This window comes from Salvia hispanica, chromosome 3, assembly GCF_023119035.1.
Source record: "Salvia hispanica cultivar TCC Black 2014 chromosome 3, UniMelb_Shisp_WGS_1.0, whole genome shotgun sequence".
NCBI lineage: Eukaryota > Viridiplantae > Streptophyta > Magnoliopsida > Lamiales > Lamiaceae > Salvia > Salvia hispanica.
Genome location: NC_062967.1, coordinates 27,271,453 through 27,298,997, shown reverse-complemented (window position 1 = coordinate 27,298,997; position 27,545 = coordinate 27,271,453). Strand labels below are relative to the sequence as shown.

General features: G+C 34.4%; 5 protein-coding genes across 12 annotated transcripts; 2 read left to right on the top strand and 3 right to left on the bottom strand.

The window, feature by feature from the left end:
- Positions 1-998: 998 nt before the first annotated feature.
- LOC125212395 (lipid droplet-associated hydrolase-like) lies at positions 999-4,830 on the top strand. 3 transcript variants are annotated; one of them, XM_048112556.1, is made up of 14 exons: positions 999-1,140; positions 1,225-1,329; positions 1,413-1,486; positions 1,576-1,647; positions 1,743-1,771; positions 2,081-2,131; positions 2,389-2,439; positions 2,631-2,690; positions 2,777-2,859; positions 3,076-3,223; positions 3,392-3,442; positions 3,551-3,655; positions 3,844-4,006; positions 4,649-4,830. In XM_048112556.1, the coding sequence occupies exons 1-13, from the start codon at positions 1,091-1,093 to the stop codon at positions 3,991-3,993; spliced, it is 1,029 nt and encodes a 342-aa protein (XP_047968513.1). In that variant the 5' UTR covers positions 999-1,090; the 3' UTR covers positions 3,994-4,006; positions 4,649-4,830. The 3 variants fall into 3 exon arrangements, with proteins under 3 accessions (XP_047968513.1, XP_047968514.1, XP_047968515.1); XM_048112557.1 differs by having other exon boundaries at positions 4,580-4,830; XM_048112558.1 differs by having other exon boundaries at positions 1,043-1,140; positions 1,212-1,329.
- Positions 4,831-5,785: 955 nt separating this feature from the next.
- LOC125216311 (transcription repressor OFP15-like) lies at positions 5,786-6,420 on the bottom strand. The gene has a single exon (XM_048117995.1). It carries the CDS (start codon positions 6,397-6,399, stop codon positions 5,884-5,886), a length of 516 nt encoding a protein of 171 aa, XP_047973952.1. The 5' UTR covers positions 6,400-6,420; the 3' UTR covers positions 5,786-5,883.
- Positions 6,421-10,067: 3,647 nt separating this feature from the next.
- Positions 10,068-11,740, bottom strand: LOC125209568 (ubiquitin-conjugating enzyme E2 variant 1C-like). The gene is made up of 3 exons (XM_048109164.1): positions 11,572-11,740; positions 10,960-11,085; positions 10,068-10,451 (listed from the first exon to the last, which is right to left on the bottom strand). Exons 1-3 carry the CDS (start codon positions 11,632-11,634, stop codon positions 10,311-10,313), a joined length of 330 nt encoding a protein of 109 aa, XP_047965121.1. The 5' UTR covers positions 11,635-11,740; the 3' UTR covers positions 10,068-10,310.
- Positions 11,741-12,813: 1,073 nt separating this feature from the next.
- On the top strand, positions 12,814-23,896 carry LOC125213203 (serine/arginine-rich splicing factor 4-like). Of its 6 annotated transcripts, none has more exons than XR_007174889.1 (8): positions 12,814-12,987; positions 13,815-15,671; positions 15,771-15,780; positions 17,067-17,230; positions 17,304-17,486; positions 21,060-21,118; positions 22,329-22,645; positions 23,380-23,896. XR_007174889.1 is itself a non-coding variant. In XM_048113609.1 (3 exons), exon 2 carries the CDS (start codon positions 13,815-13,817, stop codon positions 15,654-15,656), a length of 1,842 nt encoding a protein of 613 aa, XP_047969566.1. In that variant the 5' UTR covers positions 12,816-12,987; the 3' UTR covers positions 15,657-15,671; positions 15,771-16,050. The 6 variants fall into 6 exon arrangements, 1 of the variants encoding a protein (XP_047969566.1); XR_007174887.1 differs by having other exon boundaries at positions 12,816-12,987; positions 15,771-15,924; XR_007174886.1 differs by having other exon boundaries at positions 12,816-12,987; positions 15,771-15,924; positions 17,063-17,230.
- LOC125213204 (protein GL2-INTERACTING REPRESSOR 1-like) lies at positions 22,019-22,636 on the bottom strand. Its single transcript, XM_048113610.1, has one exon. It carries the CDS (start codon positions 22,634-22,636, stop codon positions 22,301-22,303), a length of 336 nt encoding a protein of 111 aa, XP_047969567.1. The 3' UTR covers positions 22,019-22,300.
- Positions 23,897-27,545: the final 3,649 nt, after the last annotated feature.

Genomic DNA, 27,545 nt, shown 5'->3' with positions numbered 1-27,545 from the left:
TTCCGGTTCCGCTACGGTTCCAACTTTTAAAATAAAACCGATTTCCGTTCGGAATCGGAACCGACCGGTTCCTAACCGCGAACTGGATTATAATTAAATTTTTTTATTTTTTTTATAATTTAATATACTAATAAACCTAATTTAATTGAATTAATTTTGAATTAAAGTAAAATAATTTAAAATATTGTGTGATTTTTAGATTTAAACAGTGCTAGATTTGCGAGCTCTGTTTTCGGAAGTATTTAAAATGTTTTAAATCATGATACTTTGAATCTACAATTATTGTTGTAATCCAGTTTTTATAAACTAACTACAATGAGTAGGACGTCTTAAGTTTGTTTTTAATTTCTAAAAGAACTTATACAAATACAATATCATTTCATATGATATAAATTTAACTTTAACAAAAAAAAGGAAAATGGAATTCAATTTTAAAACTCATTTTTTTAAAAAATTGCTAAAGTTTAGAATTTCATATTTTTGTATTAAAAAATTTCTAACATAAACTATATTATTGTATTGTTGGTTTGTATTCTTTATGTATTTATTTAAATTTTTCAGGTATTATTTGTTATATTTCTTGACGTAGGATTATTATTTTTTTAGTATTGAATTTATTTAAAATTATAAATAAATTTGGATTAAAATTACACATCGGTTCCGGTTCGGAATCGAAATCGACCGGTTCTTAACCGGCCAGTTCTAAACTGGAACCGTTCGATTTCGGTTTTAGGATTTACGAAAATTTAAAACCGGTTAACCGGTCCGGTTATTACCAGAACCGGCCGAATAAGCAGGCCTATGCACAACTTTAAAAATCAGTTAAAAAAAAACAATATTTTTTACATTTCGTCAGCAATTATGCGCCAATGAAAAAATCAGTCTCAATTATTTAAGCAAACGATATTATTTTCCATACGAATATACGACAATATTACGAATAACCTCCATTTAATTTTATTATTTAATCATAATACAGTAGTTAACTCATCGTTAGCAATAACCTCCTGATACAATTTCAGCACTTAATTATACAGTAGGAGTAATATTTACAACTGAAATTGCTGTTTCCATTTGAAGAGTGATTTCGATGCTTCTTAGGCTTGTCTCTCCCATTTCAGCACTTCTTTCCAACTCAAGGTACTTCTAATTGCGTTTCAAATTTCTCTATTTTTCAAACAATTTCTGCACTTCCCAATTCATTTCTGCAGTTTCCCTTTGCAGGAGCAACTATCCGGCAAATTGTATCCACTCGAAAATGGGCAGTGAAAGCAAGAGTTTGATCGAGAACAAGAAAAGTGCTAATTACAGACTTGCCAATATTTCAGGGTAATTTCAACAACTGTGATCCTACTAAAATTGCTGTATTTTTCTATCTAAGTTGTTTTCATTTTGCACCCATTTTGAGGCAGATTTAAGACGGATTTATTGGAGATTAATAGCAATGAGCCTAAGTTACATGTGTTGTTAATCCCAGGCAACCCAGGTGTATAATTATTTCATATTTATATGGACTGAATAAGTAGCTTTTTTTTCATTGTGTTTGAAATTGGGAATGGTTTATATGTTATGTAGGTGTTGTGTCATTTTACACAGAATTTTTGGAGTCATTGTATGAGCTATTGGGAGGGACTGCCTCTGTCACAGGCATGTAAAGATTTGATTTTTATGATCTTGTTTTAGTTTTTTAGGCCTTTTTTGTGGAAGCTGTGTTGATTGCTTGTTTGGTTTCCTTTGTGAAGGTATTAGCCACATATCGCAGTCGAAAAAGGTAACTAATTGCCTTGAGATTACCAAGTGATATTGATATAGTATGAAGTTTGAGTTTGATTTGTAGCTCAAAAGGAAGTAAATCATGACAATGCTCAGTTCTAGGATGATTTGCTTTGCACAATAATGAATGCTGTTTTTTGTTTCTTTTAGATTTTACAGAATACTATGTGATATTTCTCACATTTTGTGTTATTTCTTGCTGGATATCTTACTTTTATGCCTTTAAGTTGATAAAGATCGTCTATTAGAGAATACTTCTAATTGAAATCGGAAAATGGCATTGGATTCATGCCTTTTGTTTTATCAGGATTGGGAGTCTCGAAGGTTGTTCTCGTTAGAAGAACAAATTGATCACAAGGTAAATTCTCACAGTATTTTTATATCTCTGAAAAGAGCTTACTCACTCAAAACATGATTTGGTAAACAATGATCTGTAAATATTGAGCTGTTATATTGGATATATCCTTTCTAATATATACTGTGGTCTGTGGAATATGATGTTTCCGTTTGTTATGCCTAGATTCTGTCTTCTCTCCTTCTATGCAAGCCATCTCTGAAAATTAAATGGAATTCATGGCTCGAAACGGCTTTTATTCTTCCGTCACTTTTTTCCAGATAAGCTTTATTGAGCAGGAACTTCAAGATGTTGATATACCTATAATACTGGTAAACCTCGTGTTACATTTTCACATTTCCACCTTACAGCAAAACAAGTCTAGTTATTTTGAACGCAGTCTCAAGTACATTTATAATCTTCGCAGAATCTATGTCTAGCTCATACATTATTTAACTTTTAAAAGTTTCTCATTCTTCAATTGGTAGACCTTTAACGGTTGATGTTGAATTTGTATCTAAAGGTTGGCCATTCCATTGGTTCGTATATATCTCTTGAAGTACTTAAGAGATGTCACAGGAAGGTATGTAGTCAGCTTGTGTTTTTAAAATTAGCCTTTTGTTATCATATCATATTTTTCTTGACTCTGACGTATGTTTACTCTGTTAGGTTACATATTGCATTGGTTTGTACCCTTTTTTGGCTGTGAACACTGCATCCTCAACACAGACATTCATTAGAAGACTTGCAATGTATAGCTCTTCCTTGCGATGTAGACTTCTTCGATTTCTTTATTCCTTTGAGTTGCATTTGCATGTATGCATAATCATGTAAACCCATGCACTAATGGATGATTATAATTTATAATCTACGTTCTTTCAATAATTTCTCCAATGTGGATACGATAGTCGATTAACTGATGATATCTAGATTTAGAAAATGAACTTATGATCTAATAATATTATCAGGTCTCCAGCTCTATGCACTGCAGCTAGTGCCATCGGGGCCTTGTTTGGAGCCCTCCCATCGGAGCTCACAGGATTCCTTGTAAAAATATCCGTTGGGAAGTCATGGTCTTCTTCCGCTGTTGAGGCTCTATGCACACACGTTCTGAAGGTGCAGTCGTTTGCTAATCAATGGTTCTTATGTTACATGATTAGTTACATTGGTAGTTCTTTATCTTGATTCATCTGAGTACCCGAGCCCCTTGAGTCTAATCGTACTTTTTTTTACTCTGATTGATACGAGCCACTCTATTTTTGCTTAACAAACTCTCTTTTCCAGTATCATACGCTACGAAATGTGCTGTATATGGCAATGACCGAATTTCAGACAGTAAGTTTTTTTTTTGGCTCCCAACTCCAAAACAACTTTTTTATAATAATACAGGCATTATCATCTGATGTTTTCGTTATTTTTAACTGTGGCCGTCTCCACATGTAGCTACCAGAAAAACCAGATTTGGAATTCATCACGAGCAAAAGAAGCCAGATTGCTTTTCTTTTTGGCCTCGATGATCACTGGGGTCCTTTACAATTTTATGAAGAGGTAGTAGTTTGTTTTTGTTGCGCCCATTAGCTTATCAAAGTTTGCTCGTCATATATATCAACTTAATTTCCTGGCCCACTTAAGCAAATTGCACACATTTATTCGCTGATATCTCTCTTGTGCATATGTTAACTGACGCTTGCCATCTCTTGCTTGAATCTTACCCTTTTCTGTTTGGAAAAACACAGATGAAAAAACAAGTACCCGATGCAAGTCTTGACGTTGAACGCGAGGGTCATACTCACGCTTTCTCCTGCACTGCAGCTGGCTCGATATGGGTTGCTCAGCACGTCTCGAGTTTGATCAGGAACCACACACAACTTGCAAAAAGCAGTTGACATCGGCCTACAGGTTTTAGTCCTCTTTTTCGAGTTACATAAGGAAGACGTCTCTCATGTCCTTGTTTCGTATGCTTGCCCATCAACTACGCTAGTTTACGAGTTAATTAGCTCAATTTATCTCAAGTGTATTAGGATTAGATAAAGGTTCACACATTAAATCAAACATATGAAGATTCAAACTAACATGTGAATGAATGGACCACCAAAAATTTAATGCAATTCCAGCAACATTCTCACAGAATAATCTCCTTTTCACTTGTTTGTTTTCTTGCATTTCTGATAAAGATGATGTGCTACCTTTTTCTATTTTTATGTTGGGAAAAAGGGAAGTATTCACCTTTAATAGTTCACTATATATAACATAACTAGCTCATATCTTTTCATTTCATTTCATACTACCTTATTGTAGGACATATGCATATGACTCGAAATTATCGAATGTACCTTTTTTCGTTTTCTCCGTTTAATAATTCACTGAGTGGCTTGCTGGATGTTCGAGCGTGAGTTTACCTAGTGCACATCTCGGATTAGCGATTATGAATTTTTCTCGTCATGAAATAAAAAATCAACGGCTCCGTTCCAGGTTGTTTGTCTTGACAATGAGAGTTCAGAGATTTGGTGTTTTGCTAATGGTTTGAAATAATTGGTGCAGAGAGAGAGAGGAGAGGAAGACAACAACACCAAGTGTTTCCATCACTAGTATTGTTGCTGTCAAATGATAGTTACTGCACAATTTGAATTCCAAACCTATTTCATTTGTAGCAGGAAAATTTACATACAATGAAAAAAACTAGTAGTACTAATATTGATGGAATTTGACTATGTTTCTTCGTAGTTTCATTTTATGATAACAAATTTACCCGGCTGGGAAAATTTGTCAATGTGTACTTGTGTGAATAAAAGAGAGATTTCGGAAAAAGTGATTCAATTCACAGGTCTATTAAAATTTGAGACTAAATTATCTGACCTTACGGAATATGGGATCGTGGCATGCGGATTTTTTCGGAAAATGTGTTTGATGCGAATCATGTCATGAAATACTAATTCGATACAAAATCGGAATTGTCTTTCGTCCAAGTAAATCATTAATATAGTAAAGCAATTTGGACACATTCAAATGATAAACTCGTATCCTTATTTCAAGATTTTAAATGCGTAGAGATTAATCATATGCATAGAGAAAAGAGAATTTTGCTGGTGATTTTCTATCACATTTTACTTGTAATTTTACTCAAGGAGTCGGTGTCCTATCTAACATTTGGTTTAAGCAGTTGGTTTCATGATAGGTTAAATATTTCTTATATTTATAAATTTGCTTAGTCTCAGTAAAAAAAACAAAAGGGTTAAGAAAGATATATTCAAGATTCACGGTTCATCCATCACTCTACTTGATTCTCTTAATTTTAAAAAGGATAAAGGCGATAATAACAAATTAATTGGCCAAATAATAGACTAATTAGATGCCTAATATGTACATAGATAAATAGATTCTTATTAAATACTCCTACTAGTATCATACTTTGATTCGGCATGTTTTAAAAAATAAAAAAGAAAGTAAATAACAAAATCTGGTCAAGAGGAAAACGTTTATAAGTACATTGATTTTATAATAATAATATTAATAGATGAATTAGCGAATTATAAATTTTACTAATATTTATTAAAAATAAAATAAAATAATCAGTTAAAGATGGGTATTAGTAAATAGCATCATAAATGCACAAACACAGTTGATTCCTTCATTTTTTTTTAATTTTATCATGGTAATTAGTAAATCAGAAAACAGAAATTTTCTTATTCAACTGCATTAATCATTAATCATTAATATTAAACGCAAACACATCGTTAATTACATTGACATTTTTTTGTCTCTAGAAAACTCACTCCTCAAACAGAAGAAGAAGACGAAGAAAACGAATCGGTAGCAATTGAAGAAGCAGAAGAGGAGCTGTATTCATCCATCACCAAATCCACAAAGGCATCAACTATGTATCCATGGTTGCTCTCATCGTTCACTCTGAGATACCACTCCAGCAGCGCCTCCAAAAACCCCCAATCCCTCTCCCCGCCGCCCTCCACCATCTCCGCCATCGAAGCCCTAAAATCCAGAAACGGATCCCTCGAATTCACCGCCACCACCAACACCGAGCCTGATTCTCTACCTCCGCCGCCTGATTCTGCCTCCGCCAGCGCGGAACTCGTCGCGCCGGCCTCGAAGAAGAGGCGCTCCGATCTCAGCGCGCTGGCCACGGCGGATTCTCGATTTGAGGCTTCGTGTTGGTGTGGATCAGGGGCGCGGAAGGAGCGTGTTCTCGGGGAGGTGGCGCAGCTGGGCCACGACCACGACGACGCGGCGGCGGTGGTGGTTATTTCGCTGGATTTGAAGGGAAATGGGAATTTCATGTTTGTGGGAAAATGGTGGGTTTGAAATAGTGCATCATTGGATATTATAGGAGTTTTTTTTAGTGGGGTCTACTAATTCAAATTTTTATTATTATTTAATCATATAATGTGGTTAATACTCCATCCGTCCGCCATTAGAAGTCCCGGTCACTTTTGAGCACTCGTTTTGTAAAAATGATACGGAGTAATAAATAGTTAAAGTGGAGAAATGACAAAGTAAGAATGAGAATAGTGTTGAGAAGAGTCTTCTCTACATTATTCTCTCTTTTACTTTACGATTTCTCCACTTAAACTATTTATTATCATTTTTACAAAACGAGTGCCCAAGAGTGACCGGGACTCCTAATGGCGGACGAATGGAGTAGTCTTTAAGGTCATTTACTTCAATAAAAACTTGGTATTCCTCCGTTTCATTCAAGATGTCCACATTTTTTAGTGGCACAGGATTTTAAGAATTGTTAAGTGAGTATATAGAGAGAAAAAAAGGTAATTGAATATTTTAACATAGAGAAAGAGATTTTTTTTTCCCCTAAATATACATAATGAACATCTTGAGTGAGACAAACTAAAAAGAAAATGTAGACATCTTGAGTGAATCGGAGGAAGTATTTTTCACGAACTTAAAATGTGGCAGTTGATATTATTGAAATTATATGTCTTGTAGCGAATTTCAACCAAGTTTAGTTTTCTCGTTGACTTTTATGTGCCGCATCGAATTATATAGGTGAAAAATCCGTTAGTGTAATAAATGCCTTCTCTTTAACAGATGTAAATGACGACTTTTTGCACGTTACTTGATTTTGAAAAAATTTCCCCAAATTTGTTAGAGATTCCAAATCATGGAAATTCACAGCAATGCGAATTCATGCTTCCATCGTCCCACAAGAATATGCGCTTTCCAATTTTAGAAACTCTTTTCTCTCTAATGAGGTGGAGCTCATTCTCCACTAACAATACTTTAATTACTTGGTCTCTCTACTTCCCTCTTACTTTACCAATTTTGCATTAAAACTCGTGCTCAATCCAAAGTGCATATTCTTTAGGGGACGGATGAAGTAATATTTATGATCAAATTTCAAATTCGTGTAAAATACTCCCTCAGTCCCATTACATGTGACACATTTCTTATGTGCACAGTTTTTTAGGTAGTGGTGTTTAGAACTCCCTCCATCTCAACTAAGTTGAAACAAAATTTTTGGGCACGGAAATAAAAAAATGTGTTAAAAAGTAAGAGAGTGAAATAAAGTGGGAAAAATAAAGAGAGAGTAAAGTAGGCGATGAATAAAGTATGAGCGATTAAATGTTTTTATTTTTTGTCTAAAGGGAAATGACTCAACTTAGTTGGGACTAATGGAGTAAATGAAGAGAGAATAAAGTAGAAGTGAGAAAAAATTACAGAGAAAAAATAGGAGAGATGATAAAGTAAAGGGGAGATCGAATGCTATTTTTTTGTCATATAAGGAAATGTCACACTTATAGTGGGACGGCGCAAAAAGATATACACCCCACTTATAGTGGGATGGATGGAGTACTAAATTTCAGTCAAATTTTGTACTTTTAAGGACCAATTAGTTATACTCCATTCGTGCTATAAGAGTATGCATTTTTGGTTCTAACACGTTTTAATACACAATTCGTAAAGTAAGAGAAAGATAGAAAGAAAAAGTAATCAAAGTACTGTTATTGGAGAATGGATCCAACTTTATTGGAGAAAAGAAAAATTTTCAAAATTATAAAGTACATATATATATATATATATATATATATATGTCCATGATCAATTGAGATTTTTTAGGGTAATTGAGAAATGAGATGCAATATCAGCCACTCATTTTTATTAAATGAGTGGTCCAGATTTTGCCACATAAAAATTATTTTTAAATTAGTTTATTATGAAAGGGTAGAATGGTAATTTCATGATTTTAATTAGATTCTTAAGCTTGTGCTATTCAGCTGCTCATCCTCACAAAACTCATCCTAACTCAGACGAGTCCAACCAGCTCCTTCCTCGCCGGAGACGCCGTCGGAGGTGGAATCCCTAGCTTGTCGTCGGACGCCTCAAGCAGATAGCCTAGATCCGGCCACGATTCGTCGGAATCCGATACCAATTCGACAATTCCTTCCTCAACCCCTCCGGATTCGCCGCAATCCGACGCCGATTCGACGATTCCTTCCTCAGCTGCTCCAGATCCGTGACCGGAAGTGGGAGATGCAGTGATTTCCTCATCGAAGCCCTTCATGAACAAGTCGAGGTCGTGGATGGAAGTGCAGAGATCGTAATCCTCGTTGATTCTGTCCAGCAGATCCTCCCTCGGCCGCTTCACCTCCGGCGAGTCAATCTCCTCTGCCTTGTCTCTGTTTCGGCTCTGGCATTTTGAATTCACGCAAACGGAGAGGGGATCTGGACTGACGACAGCTTCGGCGTCGATTCTGATAGAGCAGCAACTTGGAGAAACGATGGGTTTCTTGAGCTTGGGTGTATCTAATTTTGTGAAGGTGTGTTGGAGATCTAGGATCTGTCCAATTTGTGATAGAAATCGAGAGAGAGAGGTGTTGGGGATGAAGAAGGTGGGAGAGAGAAGGCAGTTGGTGAGAGAGGGAAGAGAGTTTGTTCTCGTTTCCAGAATGAGAGTTTTTCTGCCTTTTTTAAATTTTAATGTCAACTACATAACAATTCATGTCAACTATTGTTATTGACATCATTTATACGTAAAATGTTGCTGTTGACATCATTTATACGTAATAACGTTTGATGTTGACATCGTAGTTGACATATATAACGTTTGTTGTTGACATCGTAGTTGACATAAATAACGTTTGTTGTTGATATTGTAGTTGACATAATGTCTCTGTAGTTGACATCACGCGAAAATGACATAAATACCCCCTTGTTGACATAAACTAGACACTGTTGACATTGAGCCAAAATTATGAATGAGTGGCTGAGATTGCATCTCAATTCTCAATTAGGCCCAAAAATCTCAACCTAATATATATATATATATATATATATATACACTCTTGTTGGCCGAAATAAAATGTAAAGAGTGTAAACTCTAATGGTTTAGGTTTAGGGTTTAGTTTTTCAGGTTATAATTTGATTATTAAGAGTACACACCTCTCGGCTTCATTTTTACATCCAAAAATTACTCCGTTCTTCTCAACTAAAGTAATCCATTTCTTAGCCAACACAAGATTTTAAGAGTTATTGATTAACGTATTTATGTATTTAATTGGAGAGGAAAAATGTGGATATAGATATTAAATAGAGAAAAAAAATAATTAGAGAGAGAAAAAGTATTCGAATGTATCAGTTGGAGAGAGTAAATCATTTTATAATTTCTAAAAAAAACATGTTACCTTATTAACGACATATTAAAATGAGAATGTATCATTTTAGATGAGACATAGAGAGTAATTAGCAAGTGTTGGTGCAATTTGAGTAAACTTTAGTACTCGCAAAAAATGCAAAAATAATAGAGGAATTAAATAAAATCATACAACAATAAATATGAAACAAAATAGAAACAGTACAATTTGCTGTTGTATTGAAGGTTAATTTAAAAATTATACATCAATCTAATAAGAAATCACTAGGTGCAGATATTTTACAAGTAAGAACAAATGATGTTTTTCCAAAATTTTCATGTGGAGGATAGATAAATGCGTTCAAGAACACAAGAATTATGATATTAACAAGACGTTCGTTGATTTTCACACACAAGAAATCCCATTACCGATACGACATAGGAGTAGTTCGCAAAGAAAATAAAGCAGAATAAAAGATACAAGAAATCCACGAGAGGAGATATGAGATGGCTTTTCAGGCATTCACCCATACAACTTCCATCTTAAGACGATGGGATAACTATCAATCAGAATATGGTCAATTAAGACCTTCATATCTTACACTAGAAATAGGTTCCTTCAGGTGGCTGGACGAGCTTGCGGTTGTGTGGAGCAGCCATCTCCTTCTTCAGCTGTGTCAGTATGTCCTCCATTGTGTACTCCCTCTGCCAATTCGCTAGAGGCCCAAACTTTTTGGGTTCGACCTGGACCATGAATGTCGTATATCATAAGCATGTGCTTTTCCGGGTTAAAAGTATCCAACACATCACATTTGCTCCAGATGAAGTAAAAACAACAAATACACCAGTCCTTATCAAACGATATAAGCGGGATTTACTATGCACCTTCAGAAACTGTAGGCAAATGTTATTGAGAATTGGTCCAGATATCAATTTCACTTTTATCATTCATTCAATAACTAAATTACGCCTTAAGAAAAACAACAGTGTTGAGAAGACGAGCTAATTCTAGCTGGTAACACTCCTCCCTCGAACCAATAGGTTAGTGGAAGGTGGGTCCTACTTTTATGCTATATTGGTTTTATAATAAAATATGAGTGGAATGTGGGTCCACTTACCAAAAAGAGTAAAAGTGAAATGAGATATATATTGGTGGACGAACGAAAAAGAAAAAATGAGTCATTTAATGGAGGCCAGAGGGAGTATACATAAAATAAAATAAAACTTAGCCTTGAGTTGATTGTATCTGTACCACTCCAGTTTCATGGTTTACACTAGTCATGTTAATCCGGGAATGGAAACGAACACTGGGAGGCTTCTCTGGATAATCTTTGTCACAAAATAGCTTCAACTGATATATGCGTCCCTCATGCACAGACTGACAGCAAAAGATAATGCAAAATTAGTCCTTAGCATTGCAATCACAAACAGAAGTAATGGTCACAATAGTTCTAATATATACAGATGTACATATCTTGTTGTTCTCAAAATCTTGACCTGATCTACTGCAGAAGTAATGGTCACAATAGTTCTAATATATTCAGTGTAGAAGTATGGTGGTGACTACCAAATTGAGCAACTCTGAGGTAGAAACAAAAGCTAGATTTTAAAGAAAGAGCAATCTCAAGGAAACAATTTCCTTATGTAGATCAAGAAAAAGAAAAATCAATAATGCCTATTGATACTGTCATACTACTAATCAAATAAACTAGCAAAGGAGTTTGTAAATTACATGAGGCATGTGGGAATTTCAAACTACTATCTTCATACCAAATCACATTTGAGAACCAATATACAATGCATAAAAAAGGAATTTATGCTTAAACCTATTTTACAATCATGCATAAGCAAAGGATATACTCACATTGTGAGGACCTATAATGGTGCCAGTCCACGAGCGCATATAGATATCATCCCCATCATCCATTCCATAGCTTACAGTACCATCACCAATTCCCTTCTCACCACGCTCAAGTTCCTCCAACAACCTGAAATTTCGAGGAACTACAAAAATGTGGAATGATTAGAATGCCAGTTTCCTTGTTCTAACCCAGCAAACGATCACCTAAACAGCTACAACAGGCATAAATTACAAGAGAGTGATAAGGAGAGATCCATTATTCAGCTATTCACACATGATCTGTATATCTCTGTAACAAATCCTTTGAACATTTAATCGAACAAATCACTTCGAAAACAGATAGCAGAAACACTTTGGAGTCCACAACTCATTACAAGATACATCGATCGATGACTCATTTCGTGTCTTCAATTCATTAATAGCTTTCACTTAGTGAATCAAAGAGCAATGGCAACTATGATCATATCAAACGCAAAGGAACCGCATAAAAACATTCATAAGCACTTCACATTCAACTCGATTGCGCGACCACAGCCTTACGAAATCATTCAATGTCTTCACACCTCGAGTAGGAAAATTCAAGTCGATAAACAAATCCACATAAAATCAATGGATTGAAGTTCATAATCTTGAGAAACACAACTAGGCGAGATACAAATACTCTAGTGTGATGAAGGAAAATGACGTGAAAATGTAAAATTTATCATCATATGATTAAATTTCTCGCAACACAAGGAAATAAGATTAACAAACCCATAATTTTAGTTCTAATTTTATTATAGACAAAGGAAAAAGAAAGGAGGAGGATGAAAGAGAGAAAATAGTGTACAAATTTTTCCTTTGGGGTATTTTCATCCAAAAAAAGATCAAAAAGTGAAAAGAACCTTAAAACGTGCATAAATACAAATATAAGGACCGCAAATGATATTTTACAAATATAGGGACCGCAAACGTTCGTCGTGATAAGTATAGGTCTTAAGCATGTAATTCACTCAAAGAAAGAATAGTAAAAGTTAATAGTAATAAAATAATAGGATTTGTGTTAACCAATAAAAGTCAATAAACTAAAATTGGATTCAAATAGTTGAAACTGGATAAAATGGAAATAAACTTTAAAATCTATAGTACTCCACATCATTTGTTGTGAATAACTGAATATCAGTAAATTCATTATTTTTCCGAATAGATTCGTAATCAATGATTCCATATCTCATAAATCAACTACTCCATTTTCTTAGAATTCGATTCATCGTTGTTTATAGCATTAACATATTGGGGTTGTAGTCGAATTACGGAAAACGTGAAGGACTTGTAAATAATTATTAGAAAGGAAGTAGGAGTATAAAAGCTGTACTGTGAAATCTCTAAATTAATTCTTCACACACTGCAGAGAGAGTTACGCACCGTCACAATCTTCAGGTGATTTACATTTACTCCATTTTGCTTATGTAATTTTTTCACAAGTGAGTTTGTTGAATGTTTATGATTTTGTTGATTTTGCGCTATTGGATTATTGCCTCTATTCATTCATGGATTCGTATATTTAGTAAATTTTTCGTTGTTCTTTTATTTGGATTAGTGCTGTTTAGTCGCACAAATTAGTGGTGGAAGCTTTCAAATGTATGGTCAAATGCATATGAGTACCGTGGGAAAGTTTTGAAGAGCTCTTGTGTGACTTAAGTGTGTGTTTTGGGGGTGGAATTTTGTGTTGATGTTTTGAATTTATACATGCAACCATGTTAGAATTGGATTTAGTGATGCTTTTTTTTCAATTTTGAATGGTTTTGGTTTGTTGATAGATGTTGCAATTTTGAATCAGCAAAGAAAAATAGATCAAGAAGAAAAGGAGGATTATATTCTAACTTGCTTCTTCTTTTACCATCCAAACGCACACGAATCTCTGATACGGGGTACTACTCTCCAGGGTCTTCAGATCGGAGAGCAGTGGCTGAGAGTTGTAGTAGTGTGCAATGTGTGTGTGAGTTGAGCTAAGAGAATAGCGAATCAGTTTATTATTTATTGCTTCAGAAACGTAATGTTTTGGTTGCCTGTGTTATATACGACTTATCAACTAACTCTTCTCACACCACTTAACAATCTAAAAACCTAACTGTCTTGCCCAATGACTTATGTATTTTGTTGCATCTTGCATGCTGCTTGCAGACCTATGTGTGTGTAATTATACATGTGATACAGGTTCGGAGGTATTTTATTAGTTTGGTAATTCTTCTTGTTGTATCTTCCAGATGTCATTGCATATTGGAAACCTATCAGCTGGCACTCGTATAGATGACCTTCAACGTGTTTTCCGGAAGTTTGGTAGGTGTACTGTAAGGGTGAAGGACAAGTATGGGTTTGTAGTTTACGATTATCCTGCCGGTGCTGAAAAAGCTCTTAAAACACTTTGTGGGACAAGGATTTGTGGTCAGGCCATAACAATATCATGGTCTAAACGGCAGCCTCATAAATCTCAAAGGCCCCCCACTGGGGAGAAGTTGAACGAGCAACCACATAGAAAGTACTCAATGAAAGAATACGCTCATCGAAGGTCGACCTCATATGGTCGACGAGAGAAAGAGTTGAACCCTCACAAAGCAGATGTCGAACTTAGAACTGATTCTTCCAACTTAATCTATGAATCAACTAGGCACCGTCCAGATGATTCAAAGCCTTATGTGAGAGAAAGCAGTCATACTTCTCCGACTGTTCATCATGGGATAGGAGATGGTAGAAAGAACCATGTGAATGTTAGTAGGTGGGATGAGCCGGCTATAGACCCCTTAAGTGAAATTTATTTGGAAAATAACTTGGACTTTGACCGTTATGAGCCTCATGACAGTGATGGTAAAAAGGAATTGGATGAGCGATCTGACATATCTCATTTGGTGGGTTCATCTTCTGTCAAGAAGGTCCAAGATAGAAGAGGGCTTTCCTACAATGAAAAATCTCAAAAGAGTTGCTGTATTTGTGGGGAGTTGGGCCACAAAAGGAGCAACTGCCCACTAGAGCCAAAGAGGCATGTCTCTGATTGTCAACCAAGGCCACATCAGAGTGGTGACACTTTTCCCCTCAGTAGTCAGGACAGTGACAGGAAGCCAACAACTTCAAAAACCAATCTGAAATTGCTGAGGCGTGGAGATTCTTCCACTCAGGAAATTGCTCCTAGAGGTAGGGGGAATGAGTTCAAAGATAAAAAAAGAAATTGGAGGGATTACGAAAGTCAAGATAAAAGTCATTTTCAGAGAGCAATAGGTCCATCGTCATCTTCAATCCACTCTAATGATAATTCATCCAGATCACAGTCACCTTCTAGATCATCTCAACCCTCATCACGGTTCAAGTTGAAGTCAATACATCCAGAGAAATTTTCCTTACCTTCTTCTTATGGATCTTCACCTTCACGCCATTCTGGATATAAAACCTTAAAGTCACCACGGTCTAAAGCTGGGTCAATGTCGCCTACCTCTTCATTATTACCTAAAGAAGTCAATCATAGTGTATCTCCCTCTCCAAATAAAGCTCAGGGAAATTCCAAGGGCTCTTTGGCAAATGTTGTTGCCTTTCAACAATGTGCGGATTTATTCGAAGAGGAAACACAGTTGGTGATGCCAAAGGATTCATCTGGAAAGGATAATAATCTTTGGCATTCTTCTTCCAAGGGCTCACTTGAGTCATATGTACCACTTTCAGATGGTGATGGGCATATTGTTGATAATCTATCTCTGCACTTGATGAAAGGGATAAGAGATTCACAACTTGAGCGACATGTAGCTGCAACAGAATGTAACAATCAATCAATTTTGAATGCTTCCAGAGAAGCGAGAATGTCGTTAGAGGAAGTACACATGGTTATGAAACATTATGGCTTGCAACTCCCAGAGGAAAATGAAAAGGACTTACCTGTTGAAGTTTATTTTGGTTCCGCCCGCTTTTGGCCTTGGGAGATGATTTACTATAGGAGATTAAAGAAGGGTCCTATATCAGCTGAGAACTATTCAAGGAGAAGTGCTCAGAATGCTGAGTATGGAATTGTTGACAGACATGTTAGAGGCAGCAGTGGATGGGGAGAACTTCATGAAAATTCTTGAGTACCTTTTTCTGTGGTTAGTGTTTCCATTGCTCTTGAACAGTATAAGTGCATTGTTTTTATCATTCAGCTGTATAATAAATTGTTCTGAAATATCCTACTGAAGTTTTGATAGGCACTGGCAGGTACAGTATATCTCTTCTCGCCTTGTTCTTAAGCGTGTTGCTGAAATTCATTTAGAAACCTGGCGTCATCTTTCATCATGCTGTCATGGGATATGACATGACACACAAGACTTGTAGGTTTCTCCTGGTTATAATTGCTATCAAGTAAGGGTTTTTCTTTATATCGGCTGTAAAACTTCTAGTCATGGTTATAATACACGTGTACTGCAGCATAAATCTTGTTTTTTTGAGTCTTAACAACCAAAATTAGTCGTCTGACTTTTGTTGGGAGCTCTTTCATTTTGTTATGCAATAACTTTTTCTGCTAAGCTTGTCTCGTCCAGGAGGTGAGGGAGTTTCCATACATACGACCGTAGCTCGATTCCAATATCGCATCTTGACCTCAATATCATCAATTTTGGTGGGATATTAACCTTACTATTCATAATATATTTTAATATATAACTCAGGAAGATCACAGACAATTGCCATCATTTTTAAAGCTATCTTTGGCGAATCTAACTTAATAATACTAGAGTTGAACACTTGGCTAAAGAAACTTTATGGTTCTCTGAATCATAAAACACTGTTTTTGAGTTTCCTTGGTTTGCTTGGAACCATTGGTGATAATGCCGTAGCATTCTGACATTTAGAAGATGTAGGTGCAGTCATTAGCTACTTTTTTCTGTGCAAAAATGTTTTCTATTTCATTTCATGGTTTAGCTCAAAGTATATGTAGTATCTTGTGGGGAATTACACTTGTACTGTCCTTATGTTAAATCTTTCCCGTGTATTAAGTCTATTTACTTGTACTTGAAAGATGAACTTATTACTTTTTTGACATAAGCCATATCTTGTTTGTATAGAAAATCTGTGTAAGATGATAAGATCCAAGATGTGTCTGGCGTGTGTGTGTTTGTGATTTTGGTGAAGGTTGCACAGATTCTTACGAGAAAGCATTATATGGTGCTTCCTGCTTTCTTATTAGTTTCCCTTGAATGGGATCTGATTTCTTCTAAGAATGCGTGACAGATTCTTTTATTTGGCTTCACTTTTACGTGGATCTGTCATTTTGCAGTAAAACTGGTTTGACTGTTTCTCTAGCTATCACGCCTTCAAAATCTGTTAGAATTTTTTGTAGATACTTTTACAGCTTTTTTCTAGAAAGCTCAATATCCTCTAGGAGTCGAGAATTTCTATATTCTTGTTCTGATACAGGACACTGTCTTTGTAATTCCAATATTCTTTACTCTTAATTCAGTTTAGCTTTATAATTTCTGATAAAAACACTTATCTGGAAAAGAAAGTCCCTGGAATATTTTGAAAAAAGAGGCAAATATTTGCAACAACCAATCATCAAGAAGACACTCATCAATATATAGCGTATTAGCGTTTGGAGCACTGACCAGAGAGTGAGGCTTCTGTTGGCACATCAAATGGCTGCCAGAGCAGATGTCTTGAGGGCTTGAAGGTGAAAACTGAAATTACATTTGAGCAAAAACTGAAATCGGTATATTCTAATGCAATGGGTTGAGTTGGTGCAGGTCTATCAAAGACATTTCTTATCACCCAACCCATATTCTATGTACCCAAAGCCGCTCCCCTGCAGTCAGGCATGGCTATTGGGATGCAAACCATTGCTATCCTTGGTGTAAGGCAATGAAAGGAAATTCCGTGGCTGAAGCAGAAGAACATCTGAACATGTATTTGTGGTGCAGTCACAGTAGGTAACTTACAAACTTGAAAATTGTTTTTTGTCGGTCTTTATTTTATTATTTCTAGTTTTCCATTGCATGTAACTTACAAAATCCTCTTGCAACATATTTGTCTATAGAATTTGAAGATTTCTCATGTAGTATGAATTAGATTGTGGTTTTTAGTCTTTTGACCTAACTTACTCTAACTCGCACTGACTTAAAAGTCAAGAAAGGGCAGTATGGCTCCTACTCATTTTCTTAGACATATTAGTCAGATAGACGTCTAATTCACAGATGAGGGGCATAGGGCGTGAAGAGAGTATCAATTTTTGACCGTCTGTAGTTGAGATTGCATTTAGATTGTTGAAGTCAACTTTGAGTCCATTCTATTATTACTCTTTACAGTTTATTTGGTGTAAATTAATTATAGTTTAGTAAATTGAAAATGTGAACAAAATCATATGAAGAATCAAAATTATGATTATCTTAGTTTATGATATTCCTTTTTTCCGTGTCTGGGTTAAGAACTTGACGATGGATTTAAAATCTATACTGGGAGTTCCATTGGTGATTCTTTGAACTGATATGGATTTGAATCCATCACCTTGATTTTGAACTATTTTTTACAGTGATTTGAGTGACTTTTAGCCATTAGTTCTATCCATTTAAAATCTTTGCATTTCTATTCTAAATCTATCCATCTGACAAATCTTCTTCTATGAGGTGACATTGCATTAGATAGCTTCTTTAGCAATGCATTGATTTCTTTTTATGAACCATCCTTAGTTTGAATGCTAAAGAAGCACAGTTAGTTCCATATGGTTTTTCCAAATACTAAATTTTACTTTGATAGCAAGCAGGCCACTAATTTAAGTTGGTCATTAACCTTCTTAAGGTAATAACATGGAACCTAATCCATTGGTGAACATTAACATAGTGTGTAATGCCTTATTTATTCAATTTTGCTACATAAATAAATTTAATAGTGAGTTTGCGGGATCACAAGTAAAAGTCCAGTTCAAGCCTCAAGGGAACTGCAGTTAGTAGCTTGCTTTGGTTCTATATTAATTTAACTGCTAATAAAGTTATCTCAGTCCTTCAGAAAATGTAGCATTACTTTGAAGGCTTGGATTTGTATCACTATATTGCAGTTTCTGCTCTGAAAGTGTTTCAACTCCAATCGTCTGCACTAAATGTCACAGTAAAAAGAATGTTATCTGAAATGTTAAGTTTAATGATCAACATGCACACTAGAAGGCTGTATTAAGATGATAAACAATAACCGTGTAATGCTAAATACAGTAATAAATGTAATTTCGACAATGTGTATCTAATGATCTGATAGACCAATTTTGTGTTATCAACAGTTAAATAAAAAATGCATAGGATATAATCAATGTAAATAATTAAAAACACTTGATAATGATTTAAATTGTAACAGGGAAACTATGGAACCCACACTAAATTTTATGTGTAGACAATTGCTACTCTAAATTTAGTGCTGCACTATTCACCCGTACTAATATAGCGTGTGATTTAGTTAACGTTGGAATAGTTTAGCGCCTTTGATAATTTAGTGCACCATGGAGTTTTCATGAGTGTACCACATTTATTTAAGCTGCACTATTCACCCGTACTAAATAGCGTGTGATTTGTCTTGTTTTCATGTTATTTAAAGAAACATTTTGCTTTTGTCTCACAAAAACTATGAGGAAAACAGGGAAGAGTTAGGTGGTGCATGAGTTGGATAATCTGCTGCAGTGCAGAGAATAATGAACATAGCAAAACCACCAAAACAGAGAAGAAAAAGACTCTAAAATAGCATAATATAAATGGATAGTGCCTTCGAAGAGGCCACACCTCCAATGAGGGCAATAAAAGACTCCAACTTCAAATAAAACTCTAGCAATGAAAGACATAAATAAACTCAAATTAGGAAAAGATAAAGTACTAACTAAAGACTCCTTAAAGATAAACTCAAAACAAGTAAGGATAATCTAAAGATAAATATTGATTATTATCTAAACTAATCCACAAATGATCGTGCTGTGTGGAACATCGTGCGCTGTGCGGAGTAGTTTGCGACGTGTTAGGGGTATGTCATGTGGTTGGGTGGGCGACAGGAAAACAGATCGTGTCTCCTGTATAATTTCTACAAACTTGACGTCAATCTTGTTGAAATTGGCGTTGAGTTGTACAGCCTTCTCCAATCCATTAAGCTGAGCTTCCGTGCTATGAGTGGTAACCATCGTTCACTGCACCAATTGATAAGAGTAAAGGTGGAGGAGATGGATATCAGCTGCGAAGAACAAGGATATAACAAAACCACCGAAAATTGAAGGAAAAGACTCTACAAAGTAATACTCAATCCGTCCCACTCAAAGTGTCACGTTGTCCTTTTTCGGATGTTCCACTCTAATTGACATATTTCCTAAAATGGCAACATCACTCTCTCCTCTTAACTCATAAAAACACTACATAAAATCCTGCTTTGAAGGGGAAATGCTTCACTTAGAATGGGACGGAGGTAGTATAATATAAATGAAGAGAAAAAGAGTACACGGTAACGCCTTCAAAATGGCCACACCTCCAAGGAGGGCAACACACGGCAATATCGACAACAACTAAATTTCTGGACACTTTAAACTGAAAAACATAACCTTATTTATACTCTAGTAAAGACCTAAATATACTCAAATTAGGAAAAGATAAACTACTCTCTGAAAACTCCTAAAAAATAAAGTCAAAACAACTAAGGATAAATATTGATAATTATCTAAACTAATCCACATGATTTTACCAGCATTACCCTCTGATATATCTTCTTTTTTCAGATATCCTTATTTATGCAAAATACATCCTCGTAAAAATCGTTGTAGCTAATGAGTTAAGTAGTTCCCAGACAAATGATATTCAGATAAGTGATTTAAGTCCATATTAGTAGTCCTGAAAATTTTCTCATGAATAGTCCCTGTCATTGATTTGTCAAATCAAGTTGTCATAGCTAGTAAATGCATTAATTTAATATATGTTGGTTGGTATAATAAACCTTTTGATGTTAATAGTTCATGCACATCTGTTCAGTGGAAAAGTATAACAGGGGAATAGAAGGAAATAAAGAGGATTATGGGAAGTAATAGGAATAGTAGATGAATCATTGACGATAGATACATGTGCCTTGTCATCAAATCCGAACTGCTCTCAGTAAACTAGGACTTGAAGGGTGATGAAACCTTAACTGACTGATACGAAAGTTACAGGTACTTCATTATTTGAGAAGGTAGGAAGAAAGAAACTCATATATTCAAACTGCAGAGAGCTGATCTCCCATAGGTATAGTGCAAAGCCAAACGGAATTTCAAGTGTTCCGATTACAATGGACGCAGTAACTCAGTTCACTAGCTTCTAGCTAATTTTCTAGCCTGAATCTAGGCAACATATGTTTAGGTGGAGAAGAGGAGTGTGTTAGGCAGTAACATCTTTTGAAAACATTTGTGTTCATAATTTGTCGCAACAGTTCATAGTATGATTCACTTTGTTATTTGAGTGGCTGAGTTAAGTCATTTAGGATCACCGAATAAGCTATGTTAGTTGACTTTGCAGGTAATGTGCTTTGGCGGGGAAGCTTTTCTCATCTCTAGCTTTACTCCTTTCAGTATAAAGTTAAGAATTCTATTTCATCTTTTTCACTCCATCACGAAAATTTCATATTCTATTTGCAATACTGTGTTATGACGTAATCCTCCTTGTTCTCCCTCAACCATCTCAATTACTCTTGCATTTATTTGGCTTAAATGGACTCCCAATCTTGTATAGCCTACTTTCTTTGAATGCTCAAGCGAACCAACCTCATTACAACCCAGGTGCATTTACCTAATTAGCCTTCTCTGGTCTAACACGCCTGTAATAACTTCACATGCACATAATTTTTGTGTGGCGTCTTTCATTGATTGCGTTGCTTACTTGTAATATTGACTTTGAGCTACTTATAAAGATATTTAAGATCTTAGGATTACCACAAGTGAGCTGGCTAATTTTGCTATCCATCGGTTGTTGGCGATGATATCTAAGGTGTCATAAAGACGTACTTCAAACTGAAATCCTTCCGTTTTTGACAATTTTCTTTATTTACTCTTTTTTAATGTGCCTCCTTTATTGCAGAGTTACTGCCATTTATGAACACATTGTAGTAAAAATTGCATTAGCATGATTCTTTCTTCTGTTCATATAATATTTTGATTAGGATGCAATTAGTTGCAGTTAATGAATAAGTCAATATTGCCAATGATGGCGTAGTTAAAACATTTTCATTTTAGGTATTTTATGAGAACAATGTTACATCAATGCAAAACATAACTTTCACATTTTTAAATGTGGTAATGTGGCATCATTTTCACTAATTAATAGGCTGAGTCTGCTCTTTTTTGTGGGTTCAAGAAATCAAAACTTATTCTCTTACAATTATTATTACCACTTGTAAGCTTTAGCCTCTCAGTAACAAGTAATGCTGAATTGTCTTGCTGTGGTTGGTAGAATTCACACACACAGAAAGAGAGAGAGAGTAAATAAAACTTTGTTATGCATAGCCATGGCAATCTGCTTCCTATGCTTAATAGAAATGGACCAGAACTAATTTAAAAAGGGAGAAATAAAAGTAGCACTATTAAGGCTCCACTCCTCCTTGTACATGCCGGTGGAGAAGCGGAGCAACAATAGTGCTACTAGCTAACTACCTCTGGAAATAACTGCATTCTGATTTGATTCTTTTTTCTTTTTTTGAAAAGTAACTGAACTAAAGCAGAATCTTTAAAATTTCCTTATTCCTGTTTTGGAGCCACTGGTTTCTAATTCTTGTTGTTTTTGGTGGTGGAGGTGGCGGTGTCATGGAGGAAGTCGAGCAGCACAGTGCTCTTGCACTGGGGGCACCTCGGATCCTCCTCCGACAGCATCACATACATGAGGCAACGGGGGCATCCCACCAGCATCATCGAGTTCTCCTCATGGCCCTCCAAGTAGCGGAACTGATCCTCCTGGTGGTTCGCCTCCGACGAGACACATGAGCTCGTTGGCGAAACAGACGGTGAGCGCCTCCTCGGAGACTCCTCACTAACGCGGCGCCCAGCCCTCGGCGGGGACAAGTTCAACTTGAGATCAAGCTTCGCACCGTTCCTTCGGCTCATCGTTTCAAGGTTCGTCCGTTCGCTTTACCTTTGGATCAAATAGACGAAAATATATATTACCGATATGAGTATGAATGGTATAGTCGATGGAGTTGCTACACACACGTTCGGAGAATTAGATATACCTGAAGGTGTCGAAAGTCGCGCAGCTTCTATACGGTGGTTGTGGCCAGTAGAGTCAGCAACTGCCACAACATGAAGTGGCTGGGGTTGTTGGCTTAGGAAGTCTAGGACCATGGTACATATATATAGGAGAAAATATAATGGGATTGATTTAATGCTGAATTAAATTAAGGTGAGGGGTGGATGTTGAAGAGAGAGAGAGAGAGAGAGAGAGTAAATGAGTAGATTGTATTAATTGTTGGAAAAAATCCCAAGATGGTAGAGCAGGAATGGAAATTTGCAGTAAATATTGCAATTAAGCAAAACTGCAGGGAAGGCCGTCATTCATTGCCTGGGGAGTCGGTGTGTGTGTTTAGTGTGTGTAGAGATGTATAGATACAGATACATAGAAAGCTCAGCAACAGCCATTAAAGCATCACTTAATTTCTAACAAATCCAACCACACCATTATTAATTTTTGCAAGAGATATATTTAAGTTCTTGCATGTGTTGGACGGCCCTTATTTCTCAAATATTAATGTTACCTCTTGCTACTATATTTTCTAGGGGTTGAGATTTTGATTTTCATTTCCATTAAAACTTCTTCAATTTATTGACCTTTATTTATGATTTTGTAATAGGGAAAATGCATGTACTGGTTGGTAGCTGGATATACTTATCCAACGTGTTATCTCCGGGCTTATTATCTACGTGGCGAAGGACGTTTGAGGTGTAATTTAAACCTGATAAAAAAATGCTTACTTGGCAAAACGAATTGGCCAACATAGAAATATACCCAAATCCAAGTGGGAAATGCCCAACACTAAAATTCATGATTTTTACGGTCAAGTTTTATGATTGAGCCAAAAATAAAAAATTTAGCCAAAGCTTGTGATACTAGCAAAAACATCGAAATACCAAAAAAATATTTAAATATCAAATCTTTTGGCATATCGTGATTTTTGGTGTGGCGTGACATATTACTAAAAGATTAGGTGTTTTTGTGTTTTGATTAGTTTGCCAAGTAAGCATTTTTTTATTTGGTTCAATTGCAGCTCTAGCATCCATTGCCACGTAGATAATTAATACTCAGTATTCAATTTTAATTGTCAAAAAATATTTGATCAGTTATTTAAGTTGTACATGTTCCTTGAGTGAGCTATTTCTCTTTACTTACAAAAATAATATCTCCCTCATTCTCATACTCTCTTTATCTCCTTAATTTTTTGATAAAACTTTCATAAATCTGGTGCTAAAATGAACTCAATATCATGGATGGATAGAATATTTTTTTATCATAAAACAATATTATTGTTATGATATTACTAATAATATTTGGTTCACAATTTTGAACGATCCTGAGCCATTCACAGTACATCGACTTAACTTTTATAAATGAAACCAATAGCCAATAGGGACCGATTAAAATAATTATGAAAGTAATGAAACAGATAGGGGACCGATTTAAATGATACTTATTGAAAAATGAAACAAATAGGGGACCAATTTAAATAACAAAGGCCTAATTTTAACCAAGTTACAAACGGAAAAAATAGTACTCGAGTCGAATTCAAAGAATCTCAAAATATCGAAAATAAATATTTATAGTTCTTTAATATGACCACATTATATTATACCAGTGGAGTATATTTTTATGCATGATATTTATTCTCATTTATTTCATGTTTAGCATTAATGTTTTGTTTTATAAATTTAGTTTGTTTCTAATTCCATAAAAATTGTTATTGTTATATTGATTTTTCAAATTACATGAAACATAACTCAATTTGTTATTTTGATTTATATTTACATTTATAGAGAAAATAAACAAATTGTGCTTTGATTTTGATATAATTTATAAATTGATAAAATCAATAATATTTGTTTAAAGTATTGGAATAAAAATTAATATATAAAATAAAATAAATAATAAATGAAACAGAAAAATGGCTGTTGCACTTATGCCAGCTCATTTCCATTTAATACATTTGTTTAAAATCCACGTCATTGTTTGATGACCCACGTAATATTTCCATTGCCAGAAAATTGATTATGGGGACATTTTTCTTGAATAATTTAGATATTTAATTACTACTTACAGATAGGTAAATCAATGTTAAAATTCAATAATTAGTTTATAACTAATTCCATAAACTTAACCAACACACCAAACTCGATTTTTAATTCTTTTTTTATGTAGTACAAATTGATCAACCAATAAAATGACTACCTATAAATATACATATAAATAATTTAAAATATAGAACAAATAAATCTAAAATAACGAGTTATATATACATAAATAGTTTAAAATACAGACAACATAAAAATTAATCCAAAACACACCAAACCCAATTATTTATGCTCTTTCTTTTTTTCTCTTAATATTATTGTTATTTTTAGTCATGAATTGAATTGCAATTATACAGTCATTCATGAGAGTTTTTTTAATGAGCAATTATGAGGTAATTTATGACAGGTAGGTTTGACTTTTTTTTTTTTTTTTTTAACTTTATATACTCTTAAATCAAACCTACACCCTTCAAAAATAAAAAATAAAGTCAAACCTATTAACTTACTTGTCATAAATTACCTCATAATTACTCATTAATAAAACCTCATAATTAATTATATATTCGCAATTCAAAATCTTGGTGCGTCATATTCATGGTTTAAAAGAAGAGTAATTTTCCAATATTAATTATTGATGGTTGCTACCGTTATATGTGGTGGCTTATTATTGCATGGCTAAACATTAATGAAATAATAATGTCATTTTACTTTTCTTGCATCAATAGTTCAATGCTATTTAATTTAATTTTCTCTAATTGTATAACTAGACAAAAAAATGAGCAGTGTGATGATGGACCCAATTAATTTATCGTATGTTTTTAAATACTAATAAAATGCAAGAGTCAAAAGAGTATTATAGCGTGCGGAAAAATTCAACGCATACAAACAATCATAACAAAAAGCAAACCACTAAACAATGCCAAAATTGGCAAACAAAATTAAATATTATTATACATTTTATACATAATAAATAATACTACGTTATAAAGAATATCTGACAAAAGAGTATGGCGAGAGAAAAAAATTCAACGCATACAAACAATCCGAATAAAAAATATTCCAAGAAACAACATCAAACCACCTTAAAAGGTTATTATAGTATATTTAATATGATAAATAATATGGAGTATTTTGAAAAATATTTGATATGATAAATAATGCATGTGAACGGATGAAAAAATAATTATTTTAATTAAAAAGTACATTGAGTTGGATAACGATTAGTTTGATATTATGAAATTTATTCAAGCAAATATATATCTACTGATTTACATGACTTTGTCAGGAATTAATTATATTTCTGGCAGCAGCTTTTTGTGTTTTCCAATTATTTCCTTCAATATTGATATAAATATTTTGTCCTATAAAGATCATAAAACATATAATAGGACTAGCACAGTACTGCAAAAACTATTAGACTTTATTAATTGTTTGACCAATTTATTTCATTGATTTATTGTTCTCTTCTCTATTTTTATTTCTCTTTTCCCCTTTTTCGGTCCTTTAACTTCAAATGAAAAATAAACGCATCAATTACGATGGGTCGAGACTGAAAATGATTATTAAATAAAAAAAGTTAATTACTAATAAAACCATTAAATTTTATCATAGTTTGTTTATTTCTAGATAATTATATTATGGAACACAAATAACATAAACTTTTATTTTGTTTTGATTTTTCTCGGGGAGTGTGATTTTTATTAGATCTCGGCTTGATGAATGTTTATTATTAGCTATATTGGCGTCTTTTGAATTTATTGTGTGCTACAAAATCGAACTTTGGCATGGTTGACCTCGCTAGTATTTATTTTCTTTGTTATTCTTTTTATCGTATATTAGTTATTGTGTTAATTATTACGGAGTAAATGAATTATTATCTTTCTTGATGGATTCTGCATGTCAACCGCTGACTTTAAGCATTTTTTTCAATTAACAATTTTCATTATTTAATTAAATATAATTACCAAACGAACCCTTAATTGGGAGGAGTTTAAACTTTATATCGTACTCCCTCCGTTCCATAGTAGTGAAGGCATTTCTTTCCGACACGAAGATTAAGAAAAATTGTGTTAAATGAATTAAGTAAAGAAATAATAAAGTAGGAAATAAAAAAGGTAGAGAGATGAAGAGAGAATAAAGTAAGAGAGAGTAAAGTAAGTTGAAAGAAATGTGTGACTTTTACTAAAAGTGAAAATAACTCAACTACTACTATGTAAGGGCATCCGCATCGCGTCTCGATGCGGTCCCTATCTCGTCTCGACGAGACGAGACAGCTTCGAGACGGCGATGCGGCATGCATCTCGTCTCGAAGAGACGAGCCGTCTCGATGCGTGACGCGTCCTGAAGAGGCCGGCCTCGAGCTGGCGAGACACGCGCCTTGGCGAAGTGGTGTGCTCCGGTTCGTGCGTGACGCCCACTCGCGGGCCGTTTAAAATATTTTTTTTTTGTTTTTTTTTAAAAAATCAGGAAAATTCGAAAATAAAATAAATTAAAATATTGTAATTTTTAATTTTTGTATTTTTCAATATTGTAATAAAAATTGAAAATTCAAAAATTAAAATTAAAATTAAAAATACTCCATAGGATTTCAATTATGTATTTTTTATATTTTCGGATGTTATAATTTTTGTGGTTTTTAATGATTTAATGAATTATTAGTATTAATTTAATATTTCAATGAAATATTAATTGAATTTGTTGAAAATAAAAATAAAAAATAAAATTGAATGAATAG